Source organism: Parus major, chromosome 12, assembly GCF_001522545.3.
Source record: "Parus major isolate Abel chromosome 12, Parus_major1.1, whole genome shotgun sequence".
In the NCBI taxonomy this organism is placed as follows: domain Eukaryota; kingdom Metazoa; phylum Chordata; class Aves; order Passeriformes; family Paridae; genus Parus; species Parus major.
In genome coordinates this window covers 15,697,287-15,718,296 of record NC_031781.1, presented here as the reverse complement: position 1 = coordinate 15,718,296, position 21,010 = coordinate 15,697,287, and the positions used below count along the sequence as shown (strand labels likewise).

Sequence of the window (21,010 nt, the reverse complement as noted above, 5' to 3'; positions counted from 1 at the left end):
TCCCTGGGGATGTTCTGACTCAGGGAAGTAGACCATAGTTGTCTATACAATTACTTTGTAAAGAGATTTTTGCGCTTAATCAGAGAGAAAATGACTTCAGCTGCCCTGCCAAGATCTCTGGGAACTTCTAGCAGCAAAATTAAATGTGCTGTTGATGGAGGTAGATGTTGTCACTGGCAAAATCCTCAATTTGCTGCACATTGTCTGTAAAAGTGTGAAATTACTGAGGGGGCATCCTATATTTATGTGCTTCTTTTAATTGATGTTATGAATGTAGTTATTGCTCAGTCCATGCTGAGGATACACAGGAATTGTAATTTGCTGAAATTGTATCACCTTGGGGTGAGAGGACTGGTGATTTAGTGACCATGTTCTGCTTCTCTCCCCAATTCTCCTAGCTATTTCAATGGAAACAGCTGGAAAATCTCTATTTCCGTGAGAAGAAATTTGCTGTGGAAGTACACGATCCCCGCAGGTGAGGCTGGAGGAGGCAGTTCTGTCCTCGAGGTCATCTTTACCCAGAGTGGGAACTCATCCTCACCTGCTAGTGGATGGGGTGGGAGATGCCTCAGAGCTAACACTTGAGTACTCTGGGCTTTGGGACTGATCCTGATCCAGCTTTTGGCGGGGCAGACTGGGGCTGTCACAGCTCTGGGTCTCCTCTCAGATCCCCTGTGAGTCCATAAAAGCAGTTCTTGGAGCAGGAGGAGGTCTGTTTGTCATGGCCAAATCTGCAGCAGCACTGGGTGATGGGATGAAAGAAATCTGAGTTTTTGCATCCCTAAAATAAAGGCTGAGCCTCACCTGGTTAAAAGAACTTCAAACCTCTATGACTTGTCTTGAAATTGCATTTCTTTTCACCTCCTCAGAATTTCTGTGTCAAGAAGGACCTTTGGTCAGAGTGGGCTGGTGGTACAGACCTGGTATGCAAACACTTCCCTGATCAAGTCCATCTGGGTGATGGCAATCAGTCAACACCAGTTTTACCTGGACAGGAAGCAAAGCAAAGTAAGTTATGAGGCATTTTACTGCAAGCATAGGTTTCAACACGTTTCCTGTATATCCCTCAGCGTATGTTTTTCCACGGATTAACTACTCTCCAGAGAAAAACTACAAATTGTTTTTGTCAGCTTTTTGAGCAGCCTACTAGTGGTAGTATTGTTACTAGATCCATTTTAGCCTGCCTGCAGTTAAGGCCTGTGGAAGTGTAATCATGGAAGAGGGAATTCCCATGTCTGGGTGTCTAATTTGCCTTTTCTTTTGTCTCCTTTCCTGTGTTTGTTTTGAAAGCTGCAGAGATTTTGAGCTGGGAGATGGTTCAGGTTTTGGGGGAGAGGAATGTCAAGCAGCCTTTGTATACCACAAGCACCTGTGTGATGCTGTTGCTTTAGCCCTTAATTTTGTGGGAGATGAGATGTGAAATGTCATCTCCTGTGATGTGCTCTGAAGTTAATTAGAGGCAACTCAATGAGACTGGATTGTTTTTTTTTAACTCCTTCAGGCAAAAATTCCATCAGCCAGAAGTTTGGATGATATTGCCATGGATCTGACAGAGATGGGAACACCAAAAGTGTCAAAGCTGGTGACTTTGGAGGCCAAGAACCAGCTTATTATGGCCAGCAATGGCAGTTTGATCTCATCAGGTAATACTGCACATAAATGGGAAGTAGCCATGTGTAATGGGGCTTGTGTTTGTTAAAAAGGGAAATGAGACTACCAGACAATAAAAATGGCCCTTACCTGGAAATCCTCTGATACAGAGTGTGTTTTCCAGGCTCTCAGGATTCAGAAGTCAGTGAAGAGCAAAAGAAGGAGAAAATTATGGAGCTAAAGAAGAAAGAGAAACTCCTTCAGGAAAAACTGCTTCAGAAAGTTGAGGAGCTGAAGAAAATCTGCCTGCGGGAAGCGGTGAGAACTGCACCTTACACTGGGATCGGGCAGGTGGGAGCCCTTTTCTCCCACTGGGCCTTACCTGGAGCCCTTCTGTCCCCAGGAGCTGACAGGCAAGATGCCCAAGGAGTATCCTCTGGGTGCTGGAGAGGAGCCTCCCCAGGTGAGAAGGCGCGTTGGCACGGCGTTCAAGCTGGATGACAACCTGCTCCCCAGCGAGGAGGTGAGCCTGGCAGCTTGTTTGCACAGCAGGGCTGGGGTGGCCAGACCAGTGCCCAAAGCCACTTGTAGATAATCCAGCCCTTCCCTGGGTGTTTTAAGAGGAGGCAGCTGGGACAATTGCTTGCGTGGAGCGAGAAATTTTGATGGGTTCTGCCCTTCTTTTGGGCACACTTTGAATAGGCCAGGAAATTGGCTGTTTCTAAAGGCCTTAAGTTCACCCGACCTGAACCCCTGATTTGGCCACAGCTGCATGAATTTTAATGGATATTTTGCTGCTAATTAGAGAAGATCAGGTGCATAATGCCATTTGGCTCTGAGCTTTTCTGGAACACTGACTTGCGTCATCTTGGGATGGTGTTTGAACCCAGAACGTGGCAGGGGTGTGCACTGTCCTCCTGGCAAAACCATCTGTCTCTGAGCATAGTTGTGTGACAGATGACAGGAGGAGGAGTTTTACTTGTGGCTTAATGAAGGTTCCACCTGAGTAAAACCTTCCTGCATTGCTCAAGAGGCTGAAATGAACTTTGCTGGCAGAGACCAGCTCGAGTGATATGGTAATTCAGATGTTTGCAGTTTCTGGACACACTCCATTCCCCCTCATTCCTTGTGAGATTTGTTAGCAAGCTTTATCATCCATGTAAGTAGGTGTTGGGCACTTGGCATCTTTCACCAGAAACTCACTGCCCTGCCTCACAGGGCTGCTGTGCTCCTTGTCTGTAGCAAAGTGATTTTGTGGACTGCTTAAATGCTATTAAACCAAAATCCTGCTGACCAGATTTAATAACGTGTTGCTTAGCTCTTCTGCAGTGCCTTTCATCTGAGCTTCTCAAAGTAGTTTACAAACAATTAATTAAAGCCTGAAACTCCCTCTTACGTAGGTATGGTGATACCAATTTCCATTTTTATTTTCTCTGAAGTAGGGAGAGATTTTGAACAGATGTTTTCAGGGTTGGACTCATAGCAGGAGGTTTAGCAGCCTAAACCTGAATTTAAGAGCCTGTGTTATGTCACCTGGGATTCAGAGCTTTGGACCTTGCTCAAGAGATCTCAAAATTGTACCCTAGCCAGAAATAAGATCTAAAACTTTCATATGCTGAGATTGTTCTGTGTATTAACTTTGACATTTCTGTATTTTGTGCTCAAGATTTCACTTCATCACCACAAAAATAGATCTTCTTTTTAATGACTTTCATTGATAATTTCTCTCTGGAGTACAAGCAAATAACTCATCTCGCAAATTTGCAGGATCCTACTTTGCAGGACTTGGAGAGCAATTTTATCATACACCAAAAGCTGGTGGAAGCTGCAAAGAAACTTGCCAGTGAGCCAGACCTGTGCAAAAACGTGAAGAAGAAAAGAAAGCAAGAGTATGCTGATGCTGTCAAAAAGCTGCAAGAGATAGAAAACTCCATCAATGAATATAGAATCAAGTGTGGCAAAAAACCAACCCAGAAATCAACTCTGGCTTTACCCGGTGAGAGAATTCCCCGTGTTCTGATGCAAACAGGAGGGGAAAAGAGCAATTTGGCTTATTCAGAAACTTTGTTTACATCTTCTCTCTATGGTTTTTATCTTCTCCAAGGCAGTTAAATAAGAAAAAAAAGATGGAACTGCAGAATCTGACATACTCAGTGCACTGCTGTAGGCTGGGGGTAGACTGGGGCAGAGTTTCAGGAGCAAGCACAGACATGTTCCAGCACCAGATGTGGGCTGAAGGTGCTGTGCACAAAAAGGCTGGCAGCAGCACCTTGGATGAAGCTTTTCGGATGCCCCAGTTCCTGGTGTGTTGAGTGCAGTTGTCCATCTGAGATGCCACATGCACCATCTCTCCCCCATCCCTCCTGTGGTGCTTCAGTTCCAGCAGAAATAGAGCAGGCAGGTTTTTCTGCAGGATCAAGGACATAGGGATGAAAGACACTTCTGGATCCAAAATTCCTGATTTCTAGGAAGTCATAAGTGGAGTTTATGAATGCAATTAGTAGCAAACAGATTTTTGCCCACATCCATTTGCCAGTGGTGAGCACAGTAAAAGCAGATACTCTTGGCCCCTCTGTTCTGAGAGTGTGGTTCTCCTAAGGGAAGTGAGATTCTTGCTGCTTCATAGGATAATGTGTGAAAACCTGTTAGTATCCAAGCCAGTTGAAGGAGTTTTGAATCCTTACCCCTGACACACCACAGCATCACTGGGCTATCCATCATCACAAAGTGATTATTCTGAAAGGCTGATGATCGGTATTTAATGTGGCCCAGCTTGTTCCTGATTGACAGAGGGGAGGGAAACATCTGTTTTTCCAGTCTCTTGCTCACCAGTCTGAATACTGATTGTGGAAGGTCCTGTATTACCTGGGACACCTGGTGTGTGGTAATGACCAGGAGGGCTGGTGAGCAGAGAGATCCATCCATCCATGGGCACTGCTGTTTGTTGCTGGCACAGTTTCATGCCCTGTTGTCCAAGCCAGCAAGAGGCAGCTACATTCCCAGGCTCTCACCCTGCAGCATGTATTTGTTTACCTGGAGCAGAGCTGTCACCTGCTTCAGTAATTGATTTTATGTGGAACTTTGTCACTGCAGCAGCGGTGCTCTCGAGCTCCAGGTCTGGGTTTCAGAAGGCTGAGCAGTGATGAGTCATTTGTGTCTGAATTCGGAGAGTGGCTTGTTGGAAGTAATATGTTAAACAGTCTCATTGATTTATTGAATCAAACCATAGCTATTTCCATCCCAGCCCCAAGGGAGAGGAGGTGAAGGACATATTGGACTGCTTTCTGTGTTCTACTTTCTCTTTCCTTTCCTTGCTTCTAGCCCAGAATTTCTTCCTCTTTCGCAGGGAGTTGCACAAACCTGGGATTTAAATTCAGATATGTCACCATAATCTGAATATGTCAGCATTGCACACCCCCCCTGAATCCAGAACTGTAGCTTTAGGCTGGCTTTTTTCTTTTCCTCAGCAGGCTTTGTTCCTCCCCGCACTGGGCCCAGTTCCATCTTTTACCACCCCGTGGTCAAATCCACATGAATCAGCTCCCCTGGAGCTTTTTCCCAGTGTCAGGTTGCAGGCAGAGCTGCAGCCCATCCTCGGTGGTCTGACAAGTGCCCCCAGGGCAGGGGCCAGTCCTGATTTTTGCTGTTCTTGAACAGCTGCTCTATTTACTACATTCCTGTAACCAGACCTTTGCTGGCAGCAGATTGTGACAGCAGGAGCAGCGTACATTGCACGTGCTGCCGGTGGCTGAGGGCACAAGCAGCTGTCATACACAAACTGGCTGCCACTGGCATTTTCTGTTGATTCCTTTCTCTCGTGCTTGAAGGTTCATGGAGATTTTTTAGCCCACCACAGAGAGCCATATCTTGCCAGAAACAGCCAAGGATTGTGCTGTCCATGGGTTAATTATCTTTAGTTCAGCCTCATTTCTCTGCTGCTGGTGGTCTGCTCCAAACCTGAGCAAGGACAGGCTGTTTCTCAGTGAGGGAGAGTGTGTAGCATTAAGGTGAGATGGGTACAGTGAAGTGCCATGAATAAGTAACAAAATGTAAAAGAAACAAAAAATTAGTGTGCCCATGCAATAGTTCCTTTTATCTGTGTTCTTGGAATTTGCAATACCTTGATGGAAATCAGTGGAATTATTCTGGATTGATCTTAATTTAATTGAAACAGGATCTGTATGCTGATGAAACATTCAAAAGTGAATGCCAAATTTTAAATGCTTTTTGTACCTACCTGGTGGGGTTTCAAATGTACTAGAGGAGACTGGCTGCTAACAGCCAAGGTCTGCATGTCTGTGTAGGCTCCTACTGAAGCACCTAAACACCCTGTGGGATCTGTTGGAGGTGGGGTGGAAAACACCTCTGTAAATCTTGGCCTGATTCCTGCTGCAGATTAAAAAAAAAAAAAAATAAAAAAATAATTTCTGCTTTGATAATTACCTGGGTCGCTTGCTGAACTGCAGTGAACACAGAGTGATGATGTACCAGGACTGTCTTCAGGCTGTGGGGGATAAAGAATATGGATTGCAGTGTTACAAGTGTCAGCTGGCTCTGAAACTCTAGCAAATAAACTGTATGAAGATATTTGTAAGTTGATGTTGGCTCTTTTATGCTTAAAGTATTTATTGTATTTATTCACAGATGATATAATTCCATCCGAGAGCAGCTCCCTGTCAGACACAACCACCTATGATGATGGTATGATGCTTTTCCTTTTTTTTCCCCCAAGAAGTTTGTCTGTTCAGTGATATTTCTTTGACTTAATGTCCTTGAGCATGTCCCTGGAAGTGTCCAAGGCCAGGCTGGCCAGGGCTTTGAGCAAAACCTTTTAGAGGAAGGTGTCTCTGTGATGAGCTCTGCGGTCCCTTCCATTACAAGTCATTATAGGATTCTATAATTTTGGTGGCTTTTGATGATAAATTACTTTATAGCAGAGGGAAAAATAGCTACTTAGGAGTGTCTTTCCTCTTAATGGGTTAGTTATTGAAAGTTTCTGCCCTGTGAGCTGACCTGAGTCATCTTTAGAGAAGGAAGTTGGTTTTAACACGACCAACATGCCAAGCTGAGGACACTGTGGGTGTCAAATACATTGTCCCTAGGGCCTGGCCTAGAACTGAAGGACTTACAAATGGAGAGAATTAGCCCAGCCCTTCTGTCCTCACCATAAAACAGAGCTGCCATAAAACAGAGAAAAGTGGAATAGTCACAGATATTAAGGCTCTATTTACGCTTATCTGCTCCCTAGTGAGCTTGCATCTTGCATGGGTTGGTGTTTGCTCAGCTTACTCATTTCACACACACACCCACAGACACACTCACACCCTGTTCCACAAGGTGGAAAGGACTTGGCCTGCCTCTCCCTTAAACTGGATAATCGTCATTTGGGGACAAACATTATGTAAATTATTACTCACTTTTCAGTTCGGGCCTGATTCTGATCTCACTTTGTCCCAGTTTTAGACTTGTACAAACCAGGTGCTGCTATAAAATGGATTTACACCTGATTCCTGCTTGTACAAGTAGAAGTGGAGCCAGGCTTGTGAACACGTTCTCTGTGATGCTCATCCTGCATTTATATGTATTAGTTGGAGTTTCCTGTTGGCTCTGTCGGGACCTGGTTGTGCCCTAAGCAAAGTGAGAACAAGGATCAAACCAGCATCTTCCCAATTGCCTTCAGCCAAATGTGTCTGTCAGTTGTCTTTGCTCATTCAGTCGCTTTTGAAGTCAGTCCCTTTTAGGTTGTTTCAAAACTAATTCTTAAAATGTCATTTTCAAGAGCTGGAAGGTGAGGGAGAGGAACTGGCTTTTGCAGCTCTTGGTTCTGGAAAGGATTCTTCTGCAAACAGATGTTTTCCCAGGAAGTTCCATTCTGTGATCTGGCACAGCCCCAAGCTGGGTGTAGTCCCCATAGGAGTCTGTGCTGATGGGATCTGTAGGAGCCTCCACGATGTCCTGTCTGTGTGGAGACAGCTCAGTGCAGGCAGGAAATCTTCTCTAGATCCACAGCTCCTGTCATTGTCTCTGTACTGCAAAGTGCTTCTCCTTAGGGGCCACAGATTTGCACACAGGGCAAAAATATCACAGGTTTTGCTCTAACAAAATGCATATTCCTTTCCAACAGTCAGTGAATCACTTCCTGCAGCAGCACAGAGACCCAGCTCTGCACAGCTTTCTCCAAGACTTCCTCCACCAAAGTCCCTTGGGGTGGAGAGAATTCATCTCAGGAAGTCATCCATAAACGAGCAGCTCTTGGAAAGCAGACACTCCAGGTAGGCACATCTCACTGCTGCTGCACTCTGCTGCCAGGAGCTCCATCCTGCCCCTGCTGAGCCTTCCAGCAGAGCCCACTGCCTCCTCTGGGCTTACAGGATTTGGTGATGGGAGCTGAATTTCCTGGTTAGGAACAAAGATCTGTATGAGCAGTTGACAAAGTATCTCAAACCAAAGAGTAGTGTAGTTTTTGTCAGGAGGTTTAAGATGGGTGAGCAGCTTAATAGCAAGGGCTGTATTTAAGGAGTTGCTCATGCCTACTATTGCTGTCATTCTTTGTGTCAGCTTCTGGGTTTTTTCAGTGTTAGTTTAACAACTTGTCATTTTCCTGATGACCGTGCTTAGTGGATTCAGGCAGCACCAAACCCTACCCATCCCTCCTGATGGCACCAGTATTTCAGCAGGTATGTTGTCAAAGCAGACATAATTCATGTAAGGCCTGATGGAGAATTCTATTTACAAGCAGAGTTACTGGGATTCAGCCAGCTTCCATCATTAGTGCCAGCTGTGTGTGTCTATGGGATTTGGGCACTTTCTGAGCTAGAACAGCTCCATGGAGCACATCAATAGCAGTAGATGATTGTGTGATCATGTCAGATCTGGTGCTACCAGCTGTTCCCAGTGTAGGGATTCCCACTGATCCTGAGATTTCTTGGACTGTCTCGTGTGAGCAGGCTGTTAAAGACACTTAAGAACATTTTAGAGTTTTGAGCAATGCCATGTCTTTGCTTTTTTCTCATCTACCCCTCAAGATAAGCAGAACACTCCTCCACATGAGGTTCAGAAGTTAAATTACAGCCATATGTACCCATTCAGCTGTGATGTGCTTCATTTGAAAACCTAGTTTGTTTGGTTCTCTGTTACCTGCTCTGCCTGTCCTCTGTGGTTCCATCCTTTGGCAGCAGCTTTTCCTGCCGATCCTCCTGTGAAGACCTCCCTTGAACCACAGGAAGGGGTTGAATTTTTCCTCCTATTTAAAACTCTCATTTTTCACACATCTACTTATTGTTATTGTTTGTTCTCCCCTTCCTTTTGTTTCTCCAAGACCTCAGGCACCCACACATTGAGGTGTGCTGTGACTTGTGTGATGTTTAACCTCACTGGGCTTGTCTCCCTTGCTGCAGGGACGTGCTTTCGACGCACAGCAGCCCTTTCCGGACGCTGGAGCGGCCGGCGCAGCCGCACGGCGGGAGGAGCATGCCCACCACCCCCGTGCTCACACGGAACGCCTACAGCAGCAGCCACCTGCAGTAAGGGACCTGTGCTTTGTGTGCCACACGCAGCTGGGGAAGAATAAAAGCAAAGGGTGGTAGGAGGGCAAAGGGTCGTTTGCTGTGTAGTTTTCCCGCAGCAGGGTCAAGTTCTCAAAATGTTGATTTAGAGCCATTGCTGTGGGAAGCCAGATGTAATATGAGCTCATCTGTGCTATTAGGCAGCTGACAATCCGTGCTGGAGAAGGAGAGATGCTAAGTACCTTAAAATGTCAAGAGCTGAAGGTTTGGTTGGTTGGGGTAGTGCAGCCTTGGGAGACAGATCCAAAGGAAACCCAGCTTCCCATGTTCTGCTCCAAGCTCGTTACTTGTGTAGGCTTTACCTTTCTAAAAGCTGAGGGAGCCTTCCCATAAATCATAACCAAATGTGTGTTTGTGACCTTAGCTCTGTGTGTCCCTGTAACAGATTAACCTTGCTCACCATGACAGATTGTTATAATGCAGGTCTCCTACTGTTGCAGCCAATACAAAATTCAGCCAGACTGAGTTCTGTGTATTGCAAATACTCTGTGTGGAAAGATAAGGCAGGAGTTGTATTGTGCTTGGACTGGGGAGGCAGCTGACCTGTCCATGTGTGCTCTCCCCAGCTCTGTGTGTGTGGTTGTGTGAGATTGCCTTTAACCACCCAACATCTGTGTTGTTCTAGGCCAGATGTTTCCCCCCACCACTGCCGGCAGCGCAGCGGAAGTCTGGAATCCCAGACCCACCTGCTGTCCGAGGCTCCTGCTGAGAAGACAGCCTTCTCCCTGTCCAAGTGCCAGCGGAGCAGCAGCACAGAGATCCTGGATGATGGCTCATCCTACACCAGCCAGTCAAGCGCCGAGTATTACTGCGTGACGCCCACTCCCAATCCATATTACACCACCCAGACGCTCGACAACAGGACCAGGGGCCGAAGGCGGTCGAAGAAACACAACATTTCTGCTGCAAATTCGGGAAGCATGCCAAACCTGGCCCATAAGGACGTCCGCAGTGGTGCCTTCCACAAAAATCAGGAGCAGCCTTCCTCTAATTACTATATTCCTGGGTACTGCCCATTTGCCGAGGCTGAGGTTTATTACAATGGAGGATATGTTTATGAGAGCGACACGGAGGGGCAGTACAGCGTCAACCCCTCCTACCGCTCCTCGGCGCATTACGGATACGAGCGCTACAGGGAATTCCGCTCCTACCACGAGGACGAGGTGGACAGAGTTCCACACAACCCCTACGCGACCCTGAGGCTCCCGAGGAAGCAGGTGGCTAAAACGGAGCACATAACCAAAAACATTCACAAGGCCTTAGTAGCAGAGCATCTCCGCGGCTGGTACCAGCGTGCCTCCGGCCAGAAGGAGCAGGGCCACAGCCTGCAGGCAGGCTTTGAGTCTGACAGAGGATCTCAGAGGAGTTTGGGCTTTGCTGGTCTGCAGACGCCGTGCTCGCCGAGCAGCCGGGTGTCGTCTTTCTCCTCGGGTAATGTCCGATTCCGTCTGTGCTGGGCGTTTTTGTAAGTCCCTGCTGTGCTTTCGCTTCTGCCCCCGTCACTGCCTCAGTGAAGAGTGGGAGCCAGAGCAGAGCTCTGTCCTGAAAGGTGGATGAGGAGCCAAGTAGGATCTTGTTCCGTTCTTGGAAGGAAAATCTTGCTTGTTATCTTCTCCTAAGGATAAAACAGCCTTTTGCTCTCTGTGTAAGAACAGTAACCCAGAGAAGGACAAAGAGCATTTGAGTTCCAGACAGATGTGTTCAGCAACTAGCAGTAGTGTACAAATCTTCATGCCATGTAAATGCAGTGGCTGTGATACAAAATACAGTCCAGTGAGCACCACTGAATGGGTCAGAAACCACTTTAAAAGCTCCAGAAAACCACCTGTACAGTCCCTGCCTCTCTACAGGGCTTGTAAATCATATTTGTGTTTGCACTGTCTGCCTGTGTCCTGCAAAACCCCATAGAAATCTCTGATGAAAATTGTCCTGTTGCCTCAGCTGTTTCAGCTGATGAAAGGTCTAATTTGTTGTAATGCTTTTTTTTAATTCCAGCATCTTCTACAAACACTGCTGGGAACTGGAGAAACCCCCTTGCACTGGGACTTTCAGACTACGATACGTTGTCTCATTCCTCCTATGCCAGCTGTTATGGGAATGTTTATGGCAACCTTCCTTTGCAGAGCAGGTGAGTAGAATACATGATTTCCTGCCCTTCCTGCTGCATGTCACAGGCTCTTTAAACTTCTGAGCAAATCAGCTTGGTTTCAAAGAGCAAGGATGAAGAGTAATTACAAAATTGATGTTGTGAGAGCGGGTTTTCTGTGTGGAGCAGATGAGCTGTACCACCACTCACTGTACCCCGACACTGAAGCTGTCATTAGCTTCAACTAAGTTAGCTTCAACAACTTTTTCCTGGTGCTGGACAACCAAACATCTTGCACTCCCTGGTAGCTGTGATGCTCTGGGCAGTGTTGCAGGCAGAGCCCAGTCCCTCTGATGGAGGGGTCTCTCCTGAACCCCATCAGCAGTTTCGCAGGACACAGTCCTGGTGGGTTTCTGAAGCTGTAGTGCTCCTGCTGATAAACTTTGGGGAAAACAAAGGAAAAGGAAACCCCTCTCTTCAGCCTCATGTGTGAGGTGGTACCACCTCTGCCAAGCACATCTCCCTTGGCAGAGCTGGTCCCAGCAGCCATGGGGGATGTGCTGCTGTTTGCAGACACCCCCTGCTTGTGGGGGCTCTCCCAGGACTGCAGAAAGCCCAGGGTCTGCTTGGTCCTTGCAGGAAATCCTGCAGCTCTCGCTGCTTCTGCGTGGCATTTTTGAGGTGTCCCCCCAGTGCAGAACGCTTGGCTGTGAGGACAGGAAGCTCCTGCCCTGGGGAGTGACTCTGCCCCCACAAATGCCATCACATTTAAATACACTTATGCTCAGTGTAATAAGTACCCCACGTGTGCCTCCTGCTTTGTGGGTTGCAGTTTGTGCTTGCTGCCAGACCGACTTGTGTGAAAATACTGAATTTTTAATTTTGTTTGTTTTAAAATAAATGAAAGTGTAAGGGAATACATAAAAGCTGCTGCTACATCCTTTTTTTTCCCCTAAGTGCTACGGGCTGTTTTACTGAAGTGATTTTAAATATCTATGGCAACAGTGTTTAAAAATACTGTTTCTATTAATTTTTTAATTTCTTATAATTGAGCTTTGAAAATTCTGCTTGTTATTAGCAGCTTTATCTAAACGAGGTTCATTAGCTATTAATTTTCCATATTCTGAATCACTTGTCTGATGGTTCATCTGCTTTATTTTCTACATTAATGTGATCATGGCAAACAAAGCAATCAGTACACCCAGCAGTCTTGGCAGAGCAGTGGAAGGTGTCCCTGCCCAGGGTGGGGATGAGCTTTAAAGTCCCACCAAGCCAAACCAGTCTTCGATACTGTGACAGTTTTGAGCAGCTGAAATTCCTCTTGCACACAATTTTACTGATTACAGCACAAAAAAATGGGTTTGTCTTTGGGGGCAAACTTGAAATAACCAGCATAACTTTGAGCCCAGGGGAGGTGCATGAATTCAGGAGCCTGGGGATCACCCTCAGCTGATCCTGGTGTATGTGTGTGTTGCAGGACGTACGCAGAGCCGAGCCAGCTGGGCAGGGACGAGGAGGATGGCTTGGAGGAAGGGCTGCCCAGCAGTGAGCAGAGGCTGTACTGGCACGAGGACTCCAAGCCCGGGACGCTGGTGTAGCCCCTGTGCAGCCCCTCATTCCTACCCCTGCGTGCCTTGCACAGAACGCCGCGGCTCCGAGGCGGACCTCGGGTGGAACTTGCAAAAGGAACAAAAAGAGGAAGCAGGCTGTTTTGCTGGGAAAAGTTGAATTCAGCATCAAGAGGGATTGTAGCAAACTGACAAAGTCTTACCACGAATGTCGTTTCTTTGTGAATCCGTACAGCCCACGGGAGCCAGGGCAAGCCACAGTTCATCTATGACCAGATGCAGCACTTGGTTGAAGTATTTATATTTAGCAAGCACTTTTTGGGAAGATTGGAAGGTGTTGAAGGCAAACCTCAGAGGAAAAAAAAAAAATGTGAAAAGGAGACTCTTGTGGAAAAACCAGGAATTCTAGGAGCACAAATCTGACGTCTGAAAGAAGAAGAAAAAATGAAAATTTATTCTGCCATGGCTTATGAGGACCTGGAAGAGGTTTCATAGGCTTGTGAAGGATAGATACTGTGTGTGTGAGTGAGGCAAAGGATGACTGAATCAGTATTGGAACATTACTTGAAGGAAGGCTGGAATTTTTTTTATTATGGAGGTTTGAATGAGTCTGTCCAGTTTTTGGGGTGTTGTTAAGAGTGTTTGTTAGCACCACAAGCAAGTTCTGGAAAGAAAAAAATTCGCTGACATATACGTCGTGTAAATCTATAGGTAGTTGTGGATTTGGAAACAGAAGCAGTCAACTTTGAGCTCTCTTTTCCATGATAAAACATAATTAATAATGGCCCACTTAATGACTTTTCCATGGTACATCTGTGTGGAGGAGCAGGCAAATTTGTCACTGTGGCCACACAGTGACCCCTGTTCATCGGGTGATGAGCATTGCTGTGCCACAGTGGGTCGAGTATCCGCAGTGGGGAGCCCCAGGGAGTGATTTGGTAGCAATGGCCAGTATTTTAAGGTGGATGCAAACACAACCAAGTGGGTGCCTTAAAATGAGGGGCATTAGGATTGTACCGCGAGTCACCTGAACTGCCCAGGTGCGTTGCGGAGTCACTGAGTGACAGAACAGCGTCTTCACAGAACCATTTGTGTAGGAAAAAACCATGTGACTGCAGTCTTGATTTAAGAGGGATAAACCTACCTCAGGTCATCCATCTGTAGGAACAAATTGGGGTTTTCCTGCCTGATTGCTGATGACTCGTCTGCATACGGTAAAATCTCTCGTTTCTCAGCTGTACTGAGCTTCAGGATTCCAGAAATGGTGCTCTTTTGTTCTTTTATACAAAAGATTAGTTACTCCTTGTTCATATTGTGAATAGAAAGGTTTCTGATAAACTTTTTTGACGTTTTTTACCAGTATTCCAGAGCATGTAATATATACAGAAGGACACACTTGTTAAGCTGGTACTTAGTTGTTTGTATTATTAGAGTCGCGATTTGGAATTAAACAAACAAAAACAAAATAAAAAATAACTTATTTCCTTGGTTTTGCATATTTGTATAGCCTTCTAGAAATGCGAAAGCTCTTTTTTGCTTATTCTTTTACTACTCCTGAATTTTTTAGACCTATTATTTTGTATAGGTCAATAAACTAAAAAGTGTGTTACCAAAACCACTTCAGCATTCCTCCTGTTTCTCCTTGAGTGCTTGGGAAAGTGCAGTGTGTGTTATTTCAAGGGCTTGAAGTAAATCACTGTTGTCTAAATTCTTTTGGCCTGTGGTGTTGGGTGGAGTGCAGAGGGGCAGTGGCCTCATCTGAAGGAAGGTTGGCCCCAAGCAACCTTCAGAACATCAGAACATCAGGTCAGAATTTCTGCTTCTCCTCAGCTGTACTGAGGGAGCCAGGCTGGGCTCACTCAGCATCCCTCCAGTGATACAGAGACAGAGGTGTCCTTTTCTTGATGAAAATGCTTGATGCTCATCTACCCTTGCTCCTAGGAATTGCCACAGCCTTTCCTATTTGGAACGTGGCTTTTATGTGTTGCTCACTTGCTGGGTCCTCTTTGGAGTTTGTGCCCCCTGAGACACCCACCTATCTGTAAGAGTGATTTGGGTTTCAGATGCTTCTGGTCACCCAGTAGTTGAGATTATTCAACTACTCTTCAGAGCTATTTGTCATTCCCTGCTTTTTGTGGTGTACATAAACTTCACAACCACCACTGAATTTTATTCTCATTTCCAGGTTGCTGGTGAAAACAGGTGTTAAAAAAACCTGCAGGTGTGCCCATTAAAATTACCCCCATGACACTGATTTTGCATTTCTCCAAGCAGCATTTGAGGTTTGTCTGCTGGCAAGTCCTTCATACATTGACTGCTCCCTGCTGCTGCAAACCATCAGTGCTTTGAGCAGGGAGCTGAGTGGTCCCAAGTCCAGTTCCTTACCCAGAGCTCACAGAATCAGCACTCTCAAAGCTTTTCTTACAAAAAGGAAAGGAGATGTGTAACAAGGCCTGTGCCCCATTAAAGCTTTGTTTGCATTCCTTCATTTCAGTGCTGTAGCCACGGAGTTTTGTGTTGGCTTTTTCCTCGGCATTCAGGATTTATCTCAGCCCAACACATCCATGTTGGCACAACACTGACACTCAGCCTGGCCCCCCAGCTTGCTGGGACAGAACCAGGGTGATTTTGGATGAAGTTCTTGAGAAGATGGGAATTTGAGGTGGGTTTGGGTTGAGGATGGTCTGCTCTGTTTGGAGTATTGTTTATAAAACCTCTAGGCCATAGTTCAGCGTGGTTGCGGTTTCCAGTTAGCAAGAGCTGGGCAGAGGAACTGGAAATTGAAGTGGGGTTGTGAAGCTGTAGCTCTTGAGCCCCTCTTGTCATTCTTCACATGCCTGGCTCTGCAAGGGTTTTGTTTTTAGGAACTTCTCTGAAGGGTGGAAGTACAGAGTGAAGAAGGAGGCCCAGAAGAAGAGAATAAGAATATCCAACTTTTTTCAGATGTTGCTTAGGGTCAGTCTTGGGTGGCACAGGGAGGGAAGGGGAGCCCATGACATGCCTGTGGCATCTCCTGCCTATCAAGCAAGCTGCTGCTGCACCAAGTTGTTGCAGTTGTTCCCCAGGACCTTTAACTTTGCCCTTTGCAGATTTCCAGCTGCTTTGTTGCGTTTGTGGAGTGATGTTTTGATGCAGATGTGGAACTGTTCACAGAGACCAGTCTGTATAATGCTGCTGAGGAGGTAATAAAGACATACTTGTAATCATTATCTTATTTGTTCACAGCTGAAATACAAATTGCCTGTGTTTTGTTTGAATTCCTATCTCATCTGTGTGCTGCTGTTTAACCACAGCCTGCCTCACCAGGATAACTGAGGACATCTAGTGCCTGACAGCAGAGTTGAAGAGAGGAGCCTTCCTGCCTCCTGTGCTCCTCTGGAATCCTTCCTGACCCTTCCAGTATGAAGAAATATTAATTATAAATTCGTATTTGGTAATATCAGAACAAAGCCAAGAGGTGAGCAAGGTGAAACACCAGACCCACAGGGTGTGATTTTACAAACGTGTCTCTCTACAGAAGGTAGATGTTGCTGATGGGGGAAATGAAACCCTACTTAAATCTGTTTGTAGTGGAATGTTTCTGAGTGCTTTTAGTTAAAAAAGAAGACCCAGTCCTTGCCAGGAATCCTTAAAAAGGAATTTGGGCACTGAGCTAAAATAAGCCATGCCTGATATTTTTAATTGCTGTCTGCTTTTTCTCTGCTGTTTTGAACAGTATTTGAAAATACTCTGAGATATGGGAGGACAGACACTGATGGGAGTTGCCACGAGCCCTGTGGGAGGCTGGTGTGGACATTCCTCCAGTGCAGGGACCAGGAGGGATGAGGCTCAGACCAGGAGCCCCTTCCCCAACACAGGAAAATCTTTTTAAGATCCCTAATCTTTAAAATTCCTGTGGCTACAATTACGTGAAATATTTTGGCCAACACGTGACTCTTGCAGGTTTCTGCTGACTTCTCATTTATGATTTTGGACTTGCTCAGCTGAAGTGTGAAGAATGCAGCAGCAATGTTTGCAGCCCCTGGGTGGGTGAGAAGCCTCCACTGTGACCCAGCTCGTCCCTAAATGTGTGTAGGAAATCCTATAAAGACTGAAGGTTTGCTCCATCTTCTGGGCTTTGGAATTGTTGCAGGAGAGCTGCTCCTGAGCCTGGGGAGAGGCTCCCTGTGCTTGCCTGGCACTGTCTGGATATATTCACACAGCTCCTGGGAAGATGTCTGCATTCTATACTATTCTTCCATCTTCTTTGTACTTTTCTATCATATCTAATAAATTTCTAAGGTATAAAACTTACAGTCTCAGCTACAGCAGGACCTCACACAAGCAGTGAATTCTCTCCCAGGGAAGGATTTCTTATCAGTTTTTTCCCCCACACTCTGATGGAGCAAATGAAGCCTGAGGTGACATTTCCCCCTTGGAGGAATGGACAGTGGCAGTTGTGATCAGTGCTGGGAGCCCAGGAGGACACATGTCACAAAGGTCAGGGCCTTAATGACAGAGAAGCAAGACTTTTAACAAGAAGCAGCTCCTTGCCATCCATCCAACTTGGTTTTCCCTGTCTGTCCCTTATGATGAAGGGAATCACCATAAATCCTTCAGCAAGTCCTTGACTGCAGAGGGATGTGCTCTGCCTCCCAGGACATCTCCTGCCCCATTCCAGCACAGCAGAAACCAGTCTCAATTTATATTTAATCATTAGAGTGCCATCAAAGAGCTGCAGATGGAGAAGAGTTTGCAGCCAGCCAGGGCTCAGCTGGAGTAACTCTAGAAGAAATCCTTCCACCTGTTGCCAGCCTGAGGTTAGGGAAGGACGTGCCCCATGTGTACAGAAGGAGGTGGCCATGTGGCCTTCGCAGCATCACTGCCTGTGGGCACATTTAGGAGGATACGAGGTGTGGGGCTGTGATAGGTTTGGATGCTGTAAAAGAAAGACAGAGCCTATTTCAATGTGGAGGGTGACATTGTTTCCTTAGAATAACTCTGTTTCTCCTCTCATCTGCTTGTGCTGAATTCAGTGTTTCATATAAATGTGGAGGTGATTGCACCTTGCAGAGGTTTTGATGTTGCTTCTTGAAGAATCCTTGAAATTGATGAAATTCTGATTTAGTGGTGCTGCCAGGCAACACTGCAGGTGAAACCATAGATTTGGCTTGAAAAGAGAGGGTTAACATTTTAACAATTCTAGCCACTAGTTTTAGCAGTTACTCCAGGGGTTCTGCTCTGCAAACCTAGATAAAGCACAGATAAATTGTAAGAATAAAGGCAGAGTTAGCACTGAATAATTGCTGAATTGCACATGCTGTCACAGATGTGTTCTTACACAGTTTTCAGGGAGATTAATGTCTTTTCTCAAGGTCTGAGCTTGCATTTCTGATGCAAGTATTGAATCTCTGAGCCTGTTCTGCACACAGATTTGGAGTAACAAGCCCTCTGTTAATGGGAGTGAACATTTGGGTAAATGCCCTGTGCAATGCCCGTGGGTAGTGTGAGATTCAGCACCGTGTTTGCCTTGTCTGGGTGAGCTGTGCCCATCAGACAGGAGCCAGAGCTGCCCCAGAGTCTCTGTCCCTGGTGCAGGGCTTAGTGTCCCCTTTTGATGGCCATAACCAGCCTCAGCTCTCTCCCAGAGCAGGTGAAGCCACACTGAGGCAGCTCTGGGCACTTTTTGGGTTTGCCCATAGGTGAAAAGTCCCAGCTAGAGCCATAGCTCAGTCTCTGAAGTCATGGTCAGGTAACAAACATCATGAGTTGCCTGCTCCCTGTAAAATAACAAAATTACTCATGGTCTCTCACAGACCAGTTTTTATTCACCACAGGCTGGTTTTCTACTCCTTTGGGCAGCTGTTAGCACTGTGCTTTGGGAAGAAGAGGGAAAAAACATCACCCAGGGATGAAAACATTCAGGTATTTAGAAGTGCTTCACCAAGGTCACATTAATAGCAAGCTGGGAAAAGAAAATACCAAGTTAGCAGAAACTAGTGCTGAGTGTTTCAGCATTTTGCCCATGTTTGTGCTATAAATGATATCTGGGAGCAGAAACTTCCTCCTGTAGCCACAGAACTGCTCTGTGTAGCTGAAGATGGTGCAGAGCAGCAGCACTGGCTGTGCTTGGGGTGCTGCTCCAGCAGTGTTAGAATGTGGTCAGTAAAAAAAAGAGCTGGGAGGTGGCAGGGCAGGTGTAGTGTTGTTCAGTGGCAAGCAAGCACAGAAAGTCAGTCCTTGGGGGTCAGATTTGGAACTGGTTTTGGCTCTGAATGGGGCAAAGATTTGTCCTGGGTCAGCCCAGACTGCCAGGAGCAGCTCAGTTGCTTTTGTGTCATCTCCAGATCCCCACCAGCAAAATCTCAGTGTCAACGTTTGTATGTGGGGCTGTCTCCTACCCCAAAATCCTGGGGGTTTTGATATTTTAAAAAATGGTTTAAAACAGTTGAAATTGTTTAGAAATCCATCTGCTGATTATTTAATCCTTTTTGATAGAAATCAAGGCATGCTCATCTGATTTGCCAATGCATTTCCCTACAGGATTGCTTTGGACAGGCCACTGTGGGTGGTCAGTGCCCTGCCCCAGGCTGAAATATTCTGTCCTTGATTTCTGTCATGACCAAAGTCTTCCCCATGCTCCCCTTTTCTCCCTGCACTTGTTAATGTTTCCTTTTCCCTGTAATCAAGAAGGTGGAAGATGACAGAGGTTGCTTCCTACTGCATAGGTACTGTAGCTGCTCTCAGACTTCTCTAAAAATGGAAACTAAAAAAATAAATAAATCACCAAGTTATTTTTTTTGGAAGATGTGGAGATTTTTCCCCTCAGGTTTTTTCCCACAGGGTGTCTCTCTATGACTGCTCCTGTTCCTCAATGGTTGTTATTGTTAAGATCCCATCATCTGACCCTTTATAATCCCTGTATTGGGTTACACTGCATTGCTGGACATGCTTGGTGTATGCTCCTGATTGTCAATTTTAGATTCTCCCATCAGCCTACGAGTTTCTTAAAAGTAATGCCAGGTTATGTTTCATGGGCACATTCCCTGACTGCTTCCAGTTGCACTTGGAAATGCCATGGATTGGTAATAGAGGGGAATGAATGGGGAAGATTTATAAGCAAAAAAAAAAAAAAAAAAAAAGAAAGCCAACATTATAAAAATTGCTCTCCAATATTTGCCATAGCATGTGTCCCTTTATGAGTGTCAATTACCTTAAAAATAGAACAGTTTTAGGCACTCAAAACATGGGTTCATGGGCTGCCTTGTGTCAAGTGATGGCACAGGGCTCAGGCCTTCCTGATACCCAAGTTAAGAACTTGTCAGCCTTTTGTCTTTCAAGAGGGATGGGTTGGAATTTTTGAAGAGAATTTGTAAATGGGAAAAATATCCATGAAGTGAAGCAATCCTGCAGGAGAGGCTGCTGGGTTTCATTCCAGAGTTCACCCATATGTGAGTACCTGCCTTACAAACAGCGAGCAGAGAGTCAGAATGGTTCATTAGCAAGGGCAGGCCTCTTCTTCTGTCAGTGTGCTCCTAAAGTGCTTTTGTTTAATGTTTGTTGGGTACCTGCTTAGTGTGGATTTTGACCTGCTACTACCTGTGGGAATTGCTCTGTGTTTGCTGCAGGTGCCTCTTGTCTCCTGCCAGGGCTTTGGGTGCAGCTCTGGCACAGCACAGCTCTGGTAACAGGACAGCAGCAGCAGCTTCTCAGTCCAGGGATTCCTGAACAGGTGTCAAATCGGTGTGGAAACAGCAAGTGTCACCTGTGGCAGTGTCTTTCCTGTCTTAATGAAGGCTGAGAAATGTGTGATTAGTTTGGAAAGCTCTGAGGGGAACACCAACAAATGTTCTTGGGAAGGAGATGGCAGTTTAGACTGGGAAAAGTGTTTTAGACCCACTGTGAGTGTGTCCTCACCTCAAGGGTGTTGTTTGTTGCTCTAATGTGCTGTTACCAGAACACCAGAACACTAAGCAGTGTGTTAGGAAATGAAGTACATCCTGGGAACATAATTTATGGAGGAGAGACCTAAAGTAGGCAAAATATGATATCCACCTCTGAAATCTGTGGGATTATCACCTGTGTCACCAGGAGAGGTGTCACCAGGCAGCCCCTTGCTCTGCATCTGATGGGGAAGGCACCATTCCCAGTATAGTGTTTCCTAATCATGGTACTGACAAGTGATATATTACTGCTTAAGAGAAAAAGTGGTTTTCAAACAC

General features: G+C 45.9%; 1 protein-coding gene across 3 annotated transcripts in view; it reads left to right on the top strand.

Annotated features, from left to right (window-relative positions):
- The window catches only part of FRMD4B (FERM domain containing 4B), a 77,027-nt gene extending 62,600 nt beyond the window's left edge, over positions 1–14,427 (top strand). For all 3 annotated transcript variants that reach the window (XM_015641257.3, XM_015641258.3, XM_033517486.1), the window contains 12 exons: positions 399–475; positions 870–1,008; positions 1,502–1,643; positions 1,775–1,908; positions 1,994–2,113; positions 3,358–3,586; positions 6,235–6,291; positions 7,715–7,862; positions 8,988–9,113; positions 9,781–10,586; positions 11,151–11,283; positions 12,719–14,427. In XM_015641257.3, the coding sequence (XP_015496743.1) occupies positions 399–475; positions 870–1,008; positions 1,502–1,643; positions 1,775–1,908; positions 1,994–2,113; positions 3,358–3,586; positions 6,235–6,291; positions 7,715–7,862; positions 8,988–9,113; positions 9,781–10,586; positions 11,151–11,283; positions 12,719–12,839 (2,232 nt within the window). In that variant the 3' untranslated portion in view covers positions 12,840–14,427. The remainder of the gene's footprint in view (positions 1–398; positions 476–869; positions 1,009–1,501; positions 1,644–1,774; positions 1,909–1,993; positions 2,114–3,357; positions 3,587–6,234; positions 6,292–7,714; positions 7,863–8,987; positions 9,114–9,780; positions 10,587–11,150; positions 11,284–12,718) is intronic.
- The last annotated feature ends 6,583 nt before the right edge of the window (positions 14,428–21,010 follow it).